Raw genomic sequence first — 18222 nt, forward strand, 5'->3', positions numbered from 1 at the left:
TTTTAAATAAATTTAGAGTACCCAATTGTTTTTTTCCAATTAAGGGGCAATTCACCTATTCTGCACGTCTTTGGGTGTGGGGGTGAAAACCACGCAGACACGGGGAGAATGTGCAAACTCCTCCTGGACAGTGACCGAGGGCCGGGATTTGAACCCGGGTCCTCAGCGCCGTAGGCAGCAATGCTAACCACTGTGGCACCGTGCTGCCCTGAAATGAAGGAGTTAGCTAGAAACAGACTAAAGTAAATATAATGTGAGTAAGAGCAGATCATAGTTTATTATAGTTTAGAGATTAGTTGTAGGTGAGCGTAGATTATATATTAATTATCAACTGTATTATTTAGGAGTATGTGGCGAACCCAAATTAGTAGTGTTCGTAAATGTATAGCTTTGTTCAAGTTAAAGCTATTTTGTGGTCTTTGTGAACACTACACCAACCATCCTGAATTTAGCAACACAAACACCACAGGCCCGGTAGGGCTGGGTCTCGTGGTTGGGGACTGGGTCGGGTGCTCTGGCGGCTGGATTGGGTGGTCCGAGGGCTGGCATCTGTTCCTAGGCTGGGTCGGGCGCTCCGAGAGCTGGGTCAACTTCCGGGTTGGGTTGTTGTAGGAGTCCTGTCGGGTCGGGTCATCAGGTCCGTTCCGTGGGCCTCTGAGAACATAAGAGATAGGTTAGTGTTAGAATTCAGTTTTAAGAGATTAGTACGGTTAGAGGAGATGGAAGACGAGGATCTGTGTGCGAGAGCTCGCAGAGAGTCGCCACGCTCCAGCGCCATCTTGCTTCACACCACTGACCACAAAAACTGTCAGTCCCTTTTCTCGCTATTTTAATTAAATGCCTACCTACTTGTACTGATTTCATGTGTTTGTGAACGCGCATGTATTCAATCACAACTCATCCAGCTAACATAACTGTCAGCTGTTGCAACTCTTGGAATATGGAAGACAGCACGTCGCTAAGAAAGGGGAGACGACTTCCGGTTGCGGCTATGCGGAGCTATGTCGCACATTCGGCGGCTCCCGCAAAAACGGACTTTTGGGCTCTTTTGAGGGCCCCCAACAGCACTTTTTCGACATTTCCCGGTGTGGGAAGGAGTTTATAACAGCTCCCCATCAGTATATGGCTTCAACCAGGAGCGGGGTGACAAAAAAGGTGGTGGTGGACCCAAAGAAGGTGCGAGGGAAGAAGAACAAAATGGCGGCGGGCGGCGACCAGGCAGCGTGGATGCAGTGGGTGGAGGAGCAGCAGGAGGGTGTCCAGCGCTGCTTCAAAGAAATTAAAACGGACCTGCTAGAGCTGATGAAGGCTTCTATTGATAAGCTGCTGGAGACACAGACGACCCAGGGGGTGGCGATCCGAGAGGCTCGACTCCTCGAGGCTCGACAGAAGATCTCTGACAATGAGGACGAGATCTTAGGCCTGACGGTAAAGGTGGAGGCGCACGAGGCGCTCCACAAGAAATGGCAGGAGCGGTTCGAGGAGATGGAGAATCGGTCGAGGCGGAAGCATCTGCGGATTCTGGGCCTTCCGGAGGGGCCGGACGTGGGGGCCTATGTGGTCACCATGTTGAACTCGCTGATGGGAGCGGGGTCCTTCCAGGGGCCCCTGGAGCTGGAGGGGGCCCATAGAGTGCCGGCGAGGAGGCCCAAGGCTAATGAGCCTCCGCGGGCGGTGCTGGTGAGGTTCCAGCAGTTCGTCGATCGGGAGTGTGTGCTCGGGTGGGCCAAGAAGGAGAGGAGCAGCAGGTGGGAGAATGTGGGGGTTCGAATATACCAGGACTGGAGTGCGGAGGTGGCGAAGAGGAGGGCCGGGTACAATCGAGCAAAGGCGGTGCTGCACAGGAAGGGGGTGAAGTTTGGCATGTTGCAGCCGACGTGGCTGTGGGTTACCTACAAGGACCGGCACCATTATTTTGAGTCTCCGGAGGAGGCGTGGGCCTTTGTTCAGGCCGAGAATTTGGACACAGATTGAGGGTCGGGCAGGGCGATTGGGGACAGCGATTGATATGTTATGTTTATATTTTTTCGCCGGGGGGGGGGGGGGTCGGCGCTTTGTATTGCTCCGGGTTTCTTTCTTTTTCTGTGTTTTTCTCTCTCTGGTCGTTCAGGGTGGCTGGGGCGGGTTGGGCACTGTGTTGGTCGGGGGGGCTCTTGGAGGGGGGTAGGTAAACGGAACAGGGGGGGCGGACGGCGGTGAGATGGGGCCCCGCGGGGAGGGGGAGGGGGCGGCCAGAGTCTGGGGTGAGGGGACCGGGCCTGTAAAAGGAGCTGCGTCAGAGGTGGCGGGGCCTGGTAGGTGGAAAGCGCGGGCTTTTTCCCCATGCTGAAGACTGGAGGGGGTGGAGCAGGGGCAGGGAAGCGCAGGTTGTTTCCCACACTTCGGTTCTCCCCCTCCCACTCTATGGCTGGGGAACGGGAGAGGAGGGTGTGCCACACAATGGGAGGGGTCGAAGGAGAGGCGGGAGTGGCCGGCGTCAGCAGGAGTCAGCTGACTTGCGGAAGTGCAATGGGGGGAGTAAATCAGCTAGGATGGGTCCTAGCCGGGTGGGGGGGGGGGGGGGGGGGGGTGGATAGAGATGCTGCTGCTATGGTCAAGGAGGAGCTGGAGCGAATGGGGGGGGGGGGGGGGGGGCGGGGGTATGCCGTTGTGGGGAACGGGCCGGGTGTGGGGTGCGGGCGCGTGGCTGGCCGAGGAGGGGTTATGGCTAGTCGGCGGTGGAGGGAGGCGGGTTGCCCCCTGATCGGCTGATTACCTGGAATGTAAGGGGACTGACTGGGCCGATTAAGCGGGCCCGCGTGTTCGCGCACCTGAAGGGGCTCAAGGCGGACGTGGTTATGTTCCAGGAGACATACCTGGAGGTGGCAGACCAGGTAAGATTGAGGAAAGGGTGGGTAGGTCAGGTGTTTCACTCTGGGCTGGATGCCAAAAATCGAGGGGTGGTGATCTTGGTGGGAACGAGGGTGTCATTCGAGGCATCGAGCATTGTGGCAGATAATGGCGGTAGGTACACAATGATAAGTGGTAAGTTGCAGGGAGAGAGGGTGGCACTGGTCAATGTGTATGCTCCGAACTGGGACGATGCGGGTTTTATGCGGCGTATGTTTGGTCGGATTCCAGACTTAGAAGTGGGGGGCCTGATAATGGGGGGAGACTTTAACACAGTGCTGGATTCGGCACTGGATCGCTCCAGGTCTAGGACTGGGAGGAAGCCGGCGGCGGCTAGAGTGCTGAGGGGGTTTATGGACCAGATGGGAGGGGTGGACCCGTGGAGATTTGCAAGGTCGGGGGCTAGGGAATTTTCATTCTTCTCACATGTCCATAAGGCTTATTCCCGAATCGACTTTTTCATTTTGAGTAGGGTGCTGATAGCGAGAGTAGAGGATACTGAATATTCGGCAATAGCCATTTCGGACCATGCCCCGCATTGGGTGGACTTGGAGATGGGGGAGGAGAGGGACCAGTGCCCGCTGTGGCCCTTGGAGGTGGGGCTGTTGGCGGACGAGGAGGTGAGCAAGCGGGTCCGAGGAAGTATAGAGGGGTACTTGGAGACCAACGACAACGGGGAGGTCAGAGTGGGGATGGTATGGGAGGCACTGAAGGCGGTGGTGAGGGGAGAGCTGATCTCCATTAGGGCCCACAAGGAGCAGAGGGAGAGGCTGGTGGGGGAGATGGTGAGGGTAGACAGGCGGTATGCAGAGGAGCCCGAGGAAGGATTGTTGAGCAAGAGGCGTAGCCTCCAGGCCGAATTCGACCTGGTGACCACCAGGAAGGCAGAGATGCAGTGGAGGAAGACCCAGGGTGTGGTCTACGAGAATGGGGAAAAGGCAAGCCGGATGCTGGCGCATCAGCTTCGGAAGATGGACGCAGCTAGGGAGATCGGGGGAGTTGAGGACAGGGGTGGGAGTGTGGTGCGGAGTGGGGTTGGCATCAATGGGGTATTCAGGGACTTTTATGAAGAATTGTACCGATCTGAGCCCCCACGGAGGAGGAACGGATGGGCCGCTTCCTGGATCAATTGAGGTTTCTAAAGGTGGAAGTGGGACTGGTGGCGGGATTGGGGGCCTCAATTGGGCTGGAGGAGCTGATCAAAGGGATCGGAAGCATGCAGGCGGGGAAGGCACCGGGGCCGGATGGTTTCCCGGTCAAGTTCTATAAAAAATATATGGACCTGTTGGGCCTGCTGTTAGTCAGGACCTTTAATGAGGCAAGGGAGGGGGGGGGGGGGTTTACCCCCGACGATGTCCCGGGCACTGATCTCCTTGATCCTGAAGTGGGACAAGGATCCCCTGCAATGTGTGTCTTACAGACCGATTTCCTTACTAAATGTAGATGCCAAGGTGCTGGCGTAGGTCTTAGCCTTGAGGATTGTGTGCCGCAGATCATCCATGAAGACCAGACGGGGTTTGTGAAGGGGAGACAGTTGAACGCGAATGTGCGGAGGCTTTTGAACGTTATCATGATGCCGGCGAGGGAGGGGGAGGCGGAGGTAGTGGTGGTGATGGATGCTGAGAAAGCCTTCGATAGGGTAGAGTGGGGGTACCTGTGGGAGGTGCTGAAGAGGTTCGGGTTTGGGGAGGGGTTTGTCAGGTGGGTTAGGCTGTTGTATGAGGTCCCGATGGCAAGTGTGGCCACGAACAGGAGGCGATCTGAGTACTTTCGGTTGCACCAAGAGACGAGACAGGGGTGCCCCCTGTCCCCCTTGCTCTTCGCACTGGCGATTGAACCCCTGGCTATGGCACTGAGGGAGTCAAGGAACTGGAAGAGGTTGGTGCGGGGTGGGGAGGAGCATAGGGTGTCGCTTTATGCGCACGACCTGCTGCTGTCTATGGCGGACCCGGTGGGAGGAATGCCGGAGGTAATTAGGATTCTTAGGGAATTCGGGGACTTTTCAGGGTATAAGCTCAACATGAGGAAGAGTAAGCTGTTCGTAGTTCATCCAGGGGACCAGGAGAGGGGGATTGGCGAGCTTCCACTAAAAAGGGTGAAGAGGAGCTTCAGGTATTTAGGGGTCCAGGTGGCCAGGAGCTGGGGGGGCCCTGCATAGGCTTAATTTTACAAGGCTGGTGGAGCAAATGGAGGAGGAGTTCAAGAGGTGGGACGCGTTGCCGCTGTCCTTGGCGGGTAGGGTGCAGTCAGTCAAAATGACGGTGCTCCCAAGGTTTTTGTTCCTGTTCCAGTGCCTCCCCGTGTTTATCCCGAAGGTCTTTTTTAGGTAGGTCAACAGGAGTATAATGGGGTTTGTGTGGGCGCAAGGGTCTCCGAAGGTGAGAACGGTGTTCCTGGAGCGGAGTAGAGATAGGGGGGGGCTGGTGCTGCCTAACCTCTGTGGGTACTACTGGGCTGCCAATGCGACGATGGAGGGGAAGGGGGCTGCATGGAATAGGCTGGAGACGGTGTCTTGTGTGGGTACGAGTCTGGGGGCGCTGGCAACGGTGCCACTGCCGCTCCCTCCAAGGAGGTATACCATGAGCCCGGTGGTGGCAGCTGCCCTCAAAATTTGGGGGCAGTGGAGGCAGCATAGGGGGGAAGTTGGGGCCTCAGCGTGGACCCCAATACGGGGGAACCACCGGTTCGCCCCAGGAAGAACAGATGGAGGGTTTTCGGGGTGGCACAGGGCAGGGATACGAAAGTTGGGGGACCTGTTTGTGGACGGGAAGTTCGCGAGCCTGGGTGAACTGGAGGAGAAGTACGGGCTCCCCCCCGGGGAACACCTTCAGGTACTTACAGGTAAGGGCGTTTGCCAGGCGGCAGGTGGTGGAATTCCTGCGGCTACTGCCACACTCAGTACAGGACAGTGTGCTCTCGAAGGGGGAGGGGGGGAAATGAGTAAGATCTCGGAAACATACCAGGTGATGCAGGAGGAGACGGCCTCAGTGGAGGAGGTGAAAAGTAAGTGCGAGGAGGAGTTGGGAGAGGAGATCGAGGAAGGGACGTGGCAGATGCCCTCGGGAGGGTGAACTCTTCCTCATCGTGCGCGAGGCTCAGCCTCATACAGTTCAAGGTGCTGCACAGGGCACACATGACCGGGACAAGGATGAGCCGTTTTTTTGGGGGTGAGGACAGGTGCTTGGGGAGCCCAGCAAATCACACCCATATGTTCTGGGCATGCGCAGCACTGGATGAATTTTGGAAGGGCGTAGTGAGGACTGTGTCGAGGGTGGTAGGATCCAGGGTCAAACTAGGCTGGGGGCTTGCAATATTTGGGGTGGCAGAGGAGCCGGGAGTGCAGGAGGCGAAAGAGGCTGGTATTCTGGCCTTTGTGTCCCTGGTAGCCCAGCGAAGGATTCTTCTTCAGTGGAAGGATGCGAGGCCCCCAAGTGTGGAATCCTGGATTAGCGATATGGCGGGGTTCATTAAATTGGAGAGGGTGAAATTCGCCTTGAGAGGGTCGGTACAAGGGTTCTTAAGCGGTGGCAACCGTTCTTCGACTTTCTGGCAGAACGATAGACATTGGTCAATGGCAGCAGAAGCTGGGGGGGGGGGTGTTTACCTTATTATTGTTTTTGTTATTTACCGAGGGGGTGTATATACCTGTTGTGTTAAGTCGGGGTGTTAATGTTAATTTATTATTATTTATGTACAGGGGGGAGGGGGGTTGCTTTTCTAGATTGTGTTTTGTACTTAACCCTGTTGGGTTCTTTTTTTTTCTCATTTTGTTATTTATATTTTATGAAAACCTTTAATAAAAATTATTTTTAAAAAGAAAGGGGAGACAGGATACCTGATTAAGGATATGCAATATCTGTATACACCTTCTGCTGCCTCTGTATACACCTCCCGCTGCCTCAGGAAGACAGACAGCATTATCAGAGACCCCTCCCACCCAGGCGTTGCCTTCTTCCAGACCCTTCCATCAGGCAGAAGGTACAGAAGTCTGAAGACCCGCACATCTAGACATAGGAACAGCTTCTTCCCCACAGCTACAAGACTCCTCTGACTCCTCCTCGAACTGATCTGTTCCCTGTGAGAACACTACTCACGACGCCCTATGCTGCCCTTGCTCATATATTTGCTTTGTTTGGCCCCTTGTTCCGCATTGTAACCAATCACTGTTTGTAGATGTACCATTTGTCAGTGTTCTCTGTTGATTATTCTTTTGTCTACTGTGTACATTCCCTCGGCCGCAGAAAAATACTTTTCACTGTACTTCGGTACATTTGACAAATCAAATCAAAATGGCCTTCCATCACAGCCATCAAGTGCTACCTGATCTGACTATTTCCAGCATTGTCTGTTTTAAATTCAGGTACTTTGCATTCTGTGGGTCGGTTAGCTCAATCATCCTGTCCTCACTCAATGTTGACATAAATTCAATGCACCAGTGGCTATTGGATAGTGATTAAGAACAGGAAAACAAGATGATTTTCTTTCTCTCCCTTGTCTGAGATAAGAAAGCTTTAGTATTCTGACCACTGTCTAGACTCCAGGAAGACTGGGGAAGTGAACGTGACATGGGTTCCGAAGGTCGGCCGGTGTGGGTCCCGAAGTTTAGCCAGTTGGCAAAAGTGGGTCCTGGGTCAAAAAAAGTTTGAAAAACACTGATGTAGCACATGAATGCATGTTTAGATTGGCAGTGTGTTGAGCTAGTCCTCAACATACTGTGGGCAGTGGCTTTCAAGACTGTGCGCCAGGGGGAAGTGGAAGAGGAGGCTGCAAAATAATTTAAGCCTGTAATACAGTTGTTAGTCCTGGCACAGGAGCCGGCCTGTATTAACAAGAGTAAGTGAACTATTAATTTTCATGTTATGAGACACTATATGAAATAGTTTGAACTCCACTAAAAATTATACTCTTTCCATTTTAAGTATTGTATGTAAAATAAGCATTTGTTGGTGTATAATGGGCCCCATTGCAATTGCAAGTAGTCCACCACCAAAATAAGAAATTTGCCTGCTGCAAAGTCGTTCAAATCATCAGTGAGATAATTGACCAAGTAATTTGCTTTTGATGATGGTGATTAAGGGAGGAATGTTGACCAGTATGGTGGAAATATTCTCTGCTCTTACTAATATCATGACATCTTTAACCACCACCCCCTCCCCCTCCCAGCAACAAACCTGGCTGATGGGACCTGTCTGTGATCAAAGTCTTAGGCAACAGAAGAACGAGTGATGTTGTAGCACTCCAAGAATATGCTTATATTCTGAAGTAGTGTTTGAATCCAGACCATTTGATACAACAGCAATAAATTGCAACAAGATGATACTGTTGCTTTGGTTTGCTGATTAAATTTTGCACTTTTCAATAATTGCAGGGAGTTCTTCTAATGAGACAATCCGCATTCTTTTCAAAATTACCAGCACCACAATGAGATTAACTGATAGCCCATCATATTTACTGCTCTCGGGATCTTGTGTAGCATTTGCCTTTATAACACTTCTGAAGTAATTAATTTGGCGTCAAACACCTCGGGGAATTTTGGATTTTATAGGATACTGTATAATAGTCATTTGGTACAGAAAAATTATTGCGAAAAAAGAACATGGGAATTAGGAGCAGAAGTAGGCAATTTAGCCCTTCGAGCCTGCTCCGTCATTCAATCAGATCATGGCTGATCTCTTCCTAGTCTCAAATCCACCTCCCTGCATGTTCCCCATATCCCTTTAACCTGTTTTTAAAATCAGAAATATATCTATCTCTGTCTTGAACCCACTTAATGATTCAGATTCCACCACACTATGGGGCAGTGAGTTCCACAAATTCACCACCCTCTGCGAGAAGCAGTTCCTCCTCATCTTGGGTTTAAAACAACTGCCTCTCAAATTTTATCTGTGGCCTCTTGTTCTAGATTGCCCACAAGGGGGAACATTGGGTCTACGTTTACTTTATCAATCTCTCTTAGTATTTTATATATCTCGATCAGATCTCCTCAAATTCTTAACTCCAGCGAGTAGAAGCCCAAACTGTTCAATCTCTCTTCATACATCAACCCTTTCATCCCTGGAAAAAGACCTATCGAAGCTTTTTGTTTTACAATCACCAAGACACTTTGCATGAATACCGAAACAACTATTTATATTGTCTGAGAAGAAAGTGCTGATGGGTTGGCAAGAAGACTCTGATTGGTAGAGACATTGGCATGGAGAATGCACCAGATGACTGACAGTTAACTGCTAAGCGTTATTTGAAATTTAAATCGGGCAGTTGTACCCTGATTGAACAAGGCTTTAGCCTGAGAAATGAGTCATGAATGGCTGTCACTTATTTTGTTTAGCTAAAACGGACACAATACATGTCGTTGAGCCTGACTGATAATCTTAAATTGGTTGTCAGCGTAATTCTTAGTAAACTGGGGATTATTTAGAAAATGGTGTCCAATTGTAAATCAAATCTAATGCTGGACACTGTTTTTGAGTTTTGCATGCATGGGCTGGTTGAGTACAGTCTGTAATTTGTGCGTTGTAAACAGCAGCTAGGAGACACTGCAGCTAGGAGACACTGTTTGGCGTGATCTGCCAGTCTTTGGGACATAGGCCTACATAATTAGTATCATGTTGCCACTGAAATTCATTTACCACATTACTCATTTTTGTGTTAGGTAGAGTGGCTTTTTGACTTGACAGCTATATCCTAATGAATACACTCGTGATTCCACAACAATGTGCTAATGTGAAAAGTTTGTAAATCTTGAAACAAATTGTGATTTAGGTGTTTCTAATTTTGCAAATGATCTGGATACATTTTGAAAGATGTTAAGGCAACAACAAGAAACAAAGAGTTGAATCTTTGGGTCTCTGGATCATAGGAGATGTATAACTGAAATGCTCATCAAGATCCGAGGAAGTTCTGATGTATGAATCTATGTGGGAATTGCGCAGGAAGAATAAATGTCCGATGAGCAATTCCCCTGCTACCCACGTCTCTCTGAGTCCTATTTAAGAGTTGGAGACGTTGGACAGTTCCATGGTACTTACAGATACAACCTAATCTAACACCTGTATAAGTACACAACTGACCCCAGCCGGTCTACTGCCCCCCCGCCCCAAGGAGATCCAACACTCCTCTGCAGCATCAATCAACGAGCATTGCTGTTGCTCAGAAGATTCAAGCCGACATTTGTTAAGTGAATGACTTTATCTGTGAATGACTTTATCTATAAAAGCACAAGCCCTTTGTATTAATTATTCACCAGTAACCAATTTATACAATTTGTAATAATTTAGTTGTTTTCATCTGTAATGGAAACTTGATGAGTTTGTTTTTCAAAATATTTAATCTCTTTCGAATATTTTATCATCTTGATGCGCCTCTTTCATGTGCAATGATGTTTCTTTAACTAGTCTCTTATTCAGATAATGAGAGATTTTCAGGTAGTAAGATTAGCCTATTGATATTACCTGTGGAGTAACATTAATACTGAGCTCAGTGTTGTACTAGTGGAGTTATTGTGTCACTTCAGCTACATTGTAAAACTGTGATGACAATTTGACTTTACAGATGTTCAAATATTAATTGGTGTAAATTACATTAAATTTTCTATTTCCCCAGCGGTGACCGAGAAGCTATTCAGCAAATAGCTTATGAGCTTGTGGAGGATAAAGCAAAAGAAGGAATTGTATACCTTGAAGCTAGGTACAGTCCACACTACCTGGCAAATTGTAAAGTTCATCCTATTCCATGGGGGCAAACAGAGTAAGTTGACTCAAAAGAAATCCGAGGTTACCATAACTTCTTTATCAGAAATATTTTTTTCTTGTAATATAATGAAAATATTGGAAAATGGTAGAGGTACGATTATTCGCTGATATCCAATGGAAAGCAGTTATAAAGCAAATCCAGTACTAAAATGCCTCAAGTTATTTGCTTGTGAATGAAAATAAATTATTTTTGTACAGAAGCATAATTCTGTGAATGCTGTAAATCTGAAATAAAAACAGGAAATGCACAGAAGCATCTGTGGAGAAACTAAGCGAACATTTTCCAGGTGGTGAACTTTAATCAGAAGTTCAGAAGTGAAAAAGTAAGCTGTAACGGGTTTTATGCAAATCCAGAGACAAAGGTGCTGGGGTTGTGGGGTAGCAGAGGAAAAGAACAAAAGGGAAGATCTATGAGAGAGTAGGAGGCCAGTGGGTTGAAATGACAAAAGGGTTGATGGCTGAGGCTATTGGAACAATAAGAAACAGCAGCTGGATGCACAGGAAACATTAATGGGAATAACTGAATCATTTATAACAGTTGCTGTTCAAAGTTGAAAAATAAAGGAAGATAAATCTGAATCACTGGTATGAAACGTGATATTGTCTGAACAAATATAACAGAGGTAGAGGAACTGGGAGAATGGAAGAGAGTCCGTGAAGGAAGTAGGGTGGGAGGATGGAATCAGACTCTAGTGGAGTCGCTAGAGTTACTCTGTCCAAAGATGTGCAGGGTCAGTACAGACTTGATGGGTCGAATAGCCACATCCTGCACTGTGGTGATTCTATGATGAGGCTAAAGCCGTTGTGTAGCAGATTAGACCCCTGCCTGATAGACTTAGTGTTATTATCTACACCAATATTCCTTTTATGCAAAACAAAATGGAACAATATCTGGGAACTATGAGCAGTCACCATAACATGAATGATAGGCAAGATATTGGAATTTATACTAAAATAAATGATAAAACAACATCAACCAGCGGAAAATATAATAAAAGCAGCCAGCATTGATTCCGACAGGCTACGTCATGCTCAACTAAACTGTTAAATTCTTTTGAAGAGGTAATGGAAAGATTAAAGGGAATGCACTTGAATTTTCAAAAGGAGTTTGATGACGTAATCTATAAGGCATATGGAGCCAAGTTACAAATAGCTGAATGGATTGCAAATTGACTTAAAGAAAGAGAAAACCGAGTAGGGATATAGGGAAGTTATTGAATCAGAAGAAGTAAGAAATGGAGATCGCTGTTGTTCAATGATTTGGATTTAGGAATAAGTAGCACAATATCAAAATTTACAGATTACTTGGGGGAATAACTAACATTGAAGAAGAATGCAACATAATCATATTATCATAGAATTTACAGTGCAGAAGGAGACCATTTGGCCCATCGAGTCTGCACCGGCACTTGAAAAGTACCCCACTTAACCTCCACCTTATCCCTGTAACCCCGCCCAACATTTTTGGACACTCGGGGCAATTTATCTTGGCCAATCCATCTAACCACATCTTTGGACTGTGGGAGGAAACCCGGAGCACCCGGAGGAAACCCACACAGACACGGGGAGAACGTGCAGACTCCACACAGACAGTGCCCCAAGTCGGGAATCGAACCTCGGACCCTGGAGCTGTGAAGTAACTGTGCTACCGTGCTGACCCATAATGCAAGAAGACATTAGTAGACTAAACAGTTAAGTGACAAATGAACTTTAACATTTAAAAAAACAAACCACAGAACCATCACCTGTATCTACAAAAATAAATAAGCGAATGGAGCAGGAGGGATCTCAGCATCATTAAAAGCAGCAACACAGCTCATCGAAGCAATTAGAAATGCTTAAAAAAAGGGCTCTAATTTATTTCTAGCGGTATTGAATTTAGATTAAACTTCTGTAGGACTGTGATCATGCTGCACTTTGAGTACTGTGCGTAGTACTGGCTTCCATATTACTGGGTGTAAAATCTCTGGAGGAAGTACATCTGTTTGGAAAAATTGAACAGGGGCCTTTTTCAATAGAAAAGTGAAGACTTGGAGGTTACCTGATTATGAATGGAGCTTGCATGCATAGTTGTGGAGTAAATATTTCCACTTGTGTGAGAATCCCAAACTAGGGGCCATAAATGCTCTAATTCCAATACGTCCAATAGGGAAATAAGAAGAAATAACGTACCGTGAGGTGGGTGACATGGGAGGAGACTAGTGTGAAGTGTCAGGACCAGCACAAAACTGGTTGGGTTGAATGGCCCCCGGATCAATTGCTTTGCTTCCGAGCATCAAAGGTCTGCCTTTTCACAATGCACAAATATTTTGAAAATGTAAGTCAAATGTTTTAAGTTCTCTGTAATTTGAATATTATGTTTGCTCCATAGAGGTGATGTGAGCCCAGATGAAGTTGTTTATCTTGTTAATCAGGGTTTTTGGAGAGGTCAGCATGATTTTGGCATCAAAGTGAGATCAATTCTCTGTTGCATACGCCACCAGCAAGGTAATTTTCTCTTACAATTGTCTTTTCAGATAACAACAGTATTTTTTGGAGATGTTTAATCGTTCCTGTTTTCAGTGTGCTGCTATCATTAACACAAGAAACTCAAATGTAGATTTATAAATTTTTATTGCTCATCACAAATTTCCTCAGGAGTTTGCCCAAGTATTAATCAGGAATTGGGTGACAATTCTGCCTCCGTATTTGTTGAAATAGAAAAATAAAGTAAGTGGGTAGCAATTATGTATTTCACCCATTTCTTTGGCATAGAATAGGAGCACCACGCGGACAATCGAAGTCCATTGACCTCGGGTGGAATTTTCCAGGTGGACGTGAGCAGTGAATCGCCCTTGATTAATAATTGATTACTGGGCTAAGTGTGGGGGATCTGTGGTGTTTTACATGGAAAAAGTCGGCAGCGCCCCCTCACTGATGCTGCGACCAGTGAGGGGCTAACAGCCGTGCCACGTAAAACTCCCGGCCTCCATGAAATGAATGGCCGGGTCCGTGGCCGCACATGTCCATGGTGACTACCTGCAGCGGTTGTTCCGTAAAACATGGCGCCGGCAGTGCACGGACCCGACCTGCCAGATAGTGTCCAGCAGACCTCCCAGCCCTTGCGGAAGCTCCCTCGGCTAGCAGCACGGCACCCGCCTGACTGTGGCGGCGCTGGACACAGTCTGCAGCTGGCATGCCGGGTTCCCGCACGGCTGAGACCAGAAATGAACAGCGCCATTGTGAACTCAGCCTATTGAGGGCGGAGCATCGGGGGTGTCATGATATCAACATCAGCAATCCACATGGTGCAATCACATCACACACACACTGATGGACAGGTAGTTGGACCAACCAGCACACACATAACATCGCAGCCAATCACCAGTGAGAGCACACGCACTATAAAACAAGGAACACCACAGTTCCCGCTCATTCTACCAGGAGATAGCTCAGAGCACAGAGCTCACAGCGCGCCACTCAGACATAGACCATGTGCTGAGTGCCTCACTAAGATAGTAATAGGGCTGGGTCCACAAGTTAGCTGGTGAAGCACGTACCCAAGCCAGCAGTTAGTAGTTGTCGTTGTGAAGACAATAAAACAGAGTTGTGCCATCTACAGCCGTGTTGGATCATTTGTGCATCGGGACACCTAACACGACATGATACCAATAGTAGAAGCTAACCAGCGACTGTGAGACCTACCTGCACCCTTTCAGAAATCCGCCATCCTGCTCCATGGAAAACATCAGCCAGGTGCTCCGAATCGCTGGAAATCTTGGCGTCAACTGGAAGCTGTTTAAACAGCGCTTCCAGCTCTTCCTAGAAGCCACAGACAGGGAGAATGCATCGGACACCAGGAAGATCGCCCTCCTCCTCTTCCACGGCGGGGCAACACGCCATCCACATCTATAACTCCCTGGCATTCGCGGAAGGCGAGGACAAGACAAAATCTAAGACGGTGCTTCTGAAGTTCGAGGAACACTTCAGCGTGGAAGTCAATGAGGGCTTCGAGAGGTGCCTCTTCCAACAGTGCCTGCAGGGTAAGGATGAGCCTTTCCAATCTTACTTGACACACCTCCGTATCCTCGCGCAGTCCTGCGGCTATGAGCCCACCTCAGACTCCATGATACGGGATCAGATAGTTTTTGGGGTCATCTCGGACACCCTACGCCAGCAGCTCCTTAAAATAAAGCGCCTCACCCTAGCGACTGCCATCGAGACATGCGTCCTCCATGAGAACGCGACCAGTCGGTACTCCGAAATCCAGGCCGCCGGCACGGCACGGCACGGGTGCTATGAGGCGGAGCGGGTCCAGTTGATCGAGTTCCTCCCGGCCCGCAGCCCGGACGAGGGCAGCCATTTCGCCTGCTTTCCGAGGCGTCCCGCGCTTGTACGCGCCAAAAGAGGGGACGTTGACGCAGAGCGACATGATGCACAGGCGCGCTCTACACAGGACCGCACCGTGCATGCACGGTGGCGCAACGAACGCCATGACGTCACGACGTGCGGCAACTGTGGCTCCGCCCACTTAAAGTGGCAATGTCCGGCCAAAGCGCAACAATGCCTCCGCTGTGGCAGGATGGGCCACTACGCTGCTTGCTGTCGAGCAGCTCAACCTGCCAACTCCCAACAATTCCGCCAGCCTCGCAAGGACGTGCGGGCGATTCAGCCCCCATACACCGAGTCATATCCTGATTCTATGCAGACCAGCAATACCAAAGACAGGGAGCCCTTCCGCAATGCAGTAATCCACAAGAACCGGATGTCCCCAAGTCGGAACCACCAGCCGCTGCCAGTGCACAGCATTTATTCGGGCGATGAGTGGTGTGCCACCCTAACGGTCAACCGATCACAGCACATTTCACCTGGACACTGGTGCCTCCGCCAATCTCCTCACATGGTCAGCCTTCCAGACCTTGAAGGTTAAACCACCGATTCTGCCATCCCACTGTCAGCTGGTTGACTACAATGGAAATGTCATCCCGGCCACAGGGTCCTGCCAGCTCAAGGTTACACACAACTCACACAAAGCCACATTATCGTTTGAAATCATTGGATCCTCGAAGGACTCTCTGTTAGGCGCACAGGGGTGCAAGATCCTCCACCTCGTTCAACAGGTACACATTCTGTCTCCAGAAGGCACGTCCGATTTCCCGGATGCAGACTTTAGGGCGCAGCTCCACTCGCGCACAACCAGGAGGTTTTCGAGGGCATGGGCACACTGCCCTACAAGTACAAAATACGGCTCAAACCGGACGCCACCCCGGTCATTCACGCACCTCGTAGGGTCCCAGCACCACTCAAGGACCGCCTCAAGCAGCAGCTGCAGGACCATGGAGTGCTTTCCCGGGTCACGGAGCCAACGCCATGGGTCAGCTCCATGGTGTGCGTCAAGAAGCCCTCCGGCGAGCTCCGGATCTGTATCAACCCAAAAGATTTGAATCACAATAGCATGAGGGAACACTACCCCATACCCAAACGAGAAGAAATCTGGAGCGAAATGGCTCGGGCAAAAATATTCACCAAGCTTGATGCCTCAAAGGGTTTTTGGTAGATTCAATTGGATCAGTCCAGCAGGAAACTGTGCACTTTCAACACTCCATTTGGCATATACTGCTACAATAGGATGCCATTCGGCATCATCTCGGCCTCCGAGGTGTTCCATCGCATCATGGAACAGATGATGGAGGGCACCGAAGGGGTACGTGTCTACGTAGACGACATTATCATCTGGTCCACCACACCACAGGAGCACATCAGTCGTCTCCAGCATGCCTTTGCACGGATACGAGATCAGGGCCTGCGCCTCAACCGAGCCAAGTGTTCTTTTAGCCAGACTGAGCTAAAATCTTTGGGGGACCACATCTCCCGGTCGGGTGTGCGGCCGGATGCCGACAAAGTGGTAGCCATCGCAGCCATGCAGCAGCCGTCAGACAAGAAGGCAGTGCTGCGCTTTCTCGGGATGGTCAACTTCCTGGGGAAGTTCATTCCTAACCTTGCTTCGCACATGACTGCTCTTCGCCACCTGGTCAAAAAGACAACAGAATTCCAGTGGCTGCCCGCACACCAGAGTGAACGGGAGGAGCTCAAGGTCAAGCTCACCACCGCCCCGGTACTGGCGTTTATCGATACCACACGGGAAACAAAGATCTTAACTGACGCCAGCCAGTCCGGCATTGGGGCGGCACTCCTGCAACGGGACGACACCGCATCATGTGCCCCGGTCGCCTATGCGTCGCGGGCCATGACCCCCACAGAACAGCGCTTTGTGCAGATTGAGAAGGAGTGCCTAGGCCTGTTGACTGGCATAAGTTTCACGATTATGTATATGGTCTTCCTCAGTTCACTGTGTAGACCGACCATCGCCCCCTGGTCGGCATCATTTCAGAAGGACCTCAACGATATGACCCCTCGCCTCCAGCGCATTCTGTTCAGACCCCGGGGAAGGATCTCATCATCGCAGATGCTCTGTTCAGGGCGGTCAACACACTGCCCGACTCGGAGGGGTTCGTTTGTCAGGTCGACTCACAAGTAGCCTTCACATCGGCCAATCTGCCGGCCACTGATGCACGTCTGGCCCACATTCGCCGTGAGACTGCGGCTGACCCCCTTCTACAGCGTGTAATGAGCCACATGACGGAAGGGTGCCTCAAGGGGCAGTGCCCACAATTCTACAATGTCCGGGACGACTTGGCCGTCATTGATGGTGTCCTCTTGAAGTTGGACCGGATCGTGATCCCACACAGCATGCACCGGCTTGTCCTCTAACAACTGCACAAAGGCCATCTCGGAGTTGAAAAGTGCAGGCAGAGGGCCCGAGAGGCTGTGTACTGGCCGGGCATCGGCGACGACATCGCTAACATGGTGCTCAACTGCCCCACCTGCCAAAGGTTTCAGCCGGCGCAACCCCCTGAGACCCTTCAGCCCATGAGTTAGTCACGTCCCCCTGGGTGAAGGTGGGCGTGGACCTCTTTCATGTGCTCGTCAGGGACTACATTATTCTGATTGACTACTTCTCAAGTTATCCGGAGGTCATACGCCTGCACAACATGACATCATCAACTGTCATCCGGGCATGCAAAGAAACCTTTGCTCGCCATGGGATTCCCCTCACCGTCATGTCTGACAACGGGCCTTGCTTTGCGAGCCAAGAATGGTCGTCCTTTGCCACTTCATACAACTTTCACACACGTGACGTCCAGTTCCTTGCATCCTCAGTCGAATGACAAGGCAGAAAAGGCATCCACATTGTGAAGCGGCTCCTCTGCAAGGCTGCTGATGCCGGATCTGACTTCTGTTTAGCCCTGCAGGCCTATCGCTCGGCCCCACTATCCACTGGCCTCTCGCCAGCCCAGCTGTTGATGGGTCGCATCCTCAGGACCACTGTGCCGTCCATTCATGTTCCTGACCCCGACCATGCTCCAGTATTGCGAAGGATGCAACAACAGTGTGCTCAGCAAAAGGTGGCACATGACGCTCGGGCGACTGATCTTCCTGCCCTGGCGCTTGGAGACGACGTCCGCATACACCTACCGGAGGGTGGCTGGTCGGCAACCGCCAAGGTTCTCTGCCACGTGGCTCCCGCTGATTCCTGGTTCGC

The 18222-nt window shown here is 50.0% G+C and overlaps 1 protein-coding gene across 1 annotated transcript in view; it reads left to right on the forward strand.

Annotated features, from left to right (window-relative positions):
- LOC140385397 (adenosine deaminase-like) overlaps nt 1–18222 on the forward strand; it is a 93008-nt gene that overhangs the window by 14915 nt on the left and 59871 nt on the right. The window contains exons 4-5 of the mRNA XM_072467506.1: nt 10492–10635; nt 13012–13127. Coding sequence (XP_072323607.1) covers nt 10492–10635; nt 13012–13127 — 260 coding nt within the window. The remainder of the gene's footprint in view (nt 1–10491; nt 10636–13011; nt 13128–18222) is intronic.

This window comes from Scyliorhinus torazame, chromosome 11, assembly GCF_047496885.1.
Source record: "Scyliorhinus torazame isolate Kashiwa2021f chromosome 11, sScyTor2.1, whole genome shotgun sequence".
NCBI lineage: Eukaryota > Metazoa > Chordata > Chondrichthyes > Carcharhiniformes > Scyliorhinidae > Scyliorhinus > Scyliorhinus torazame.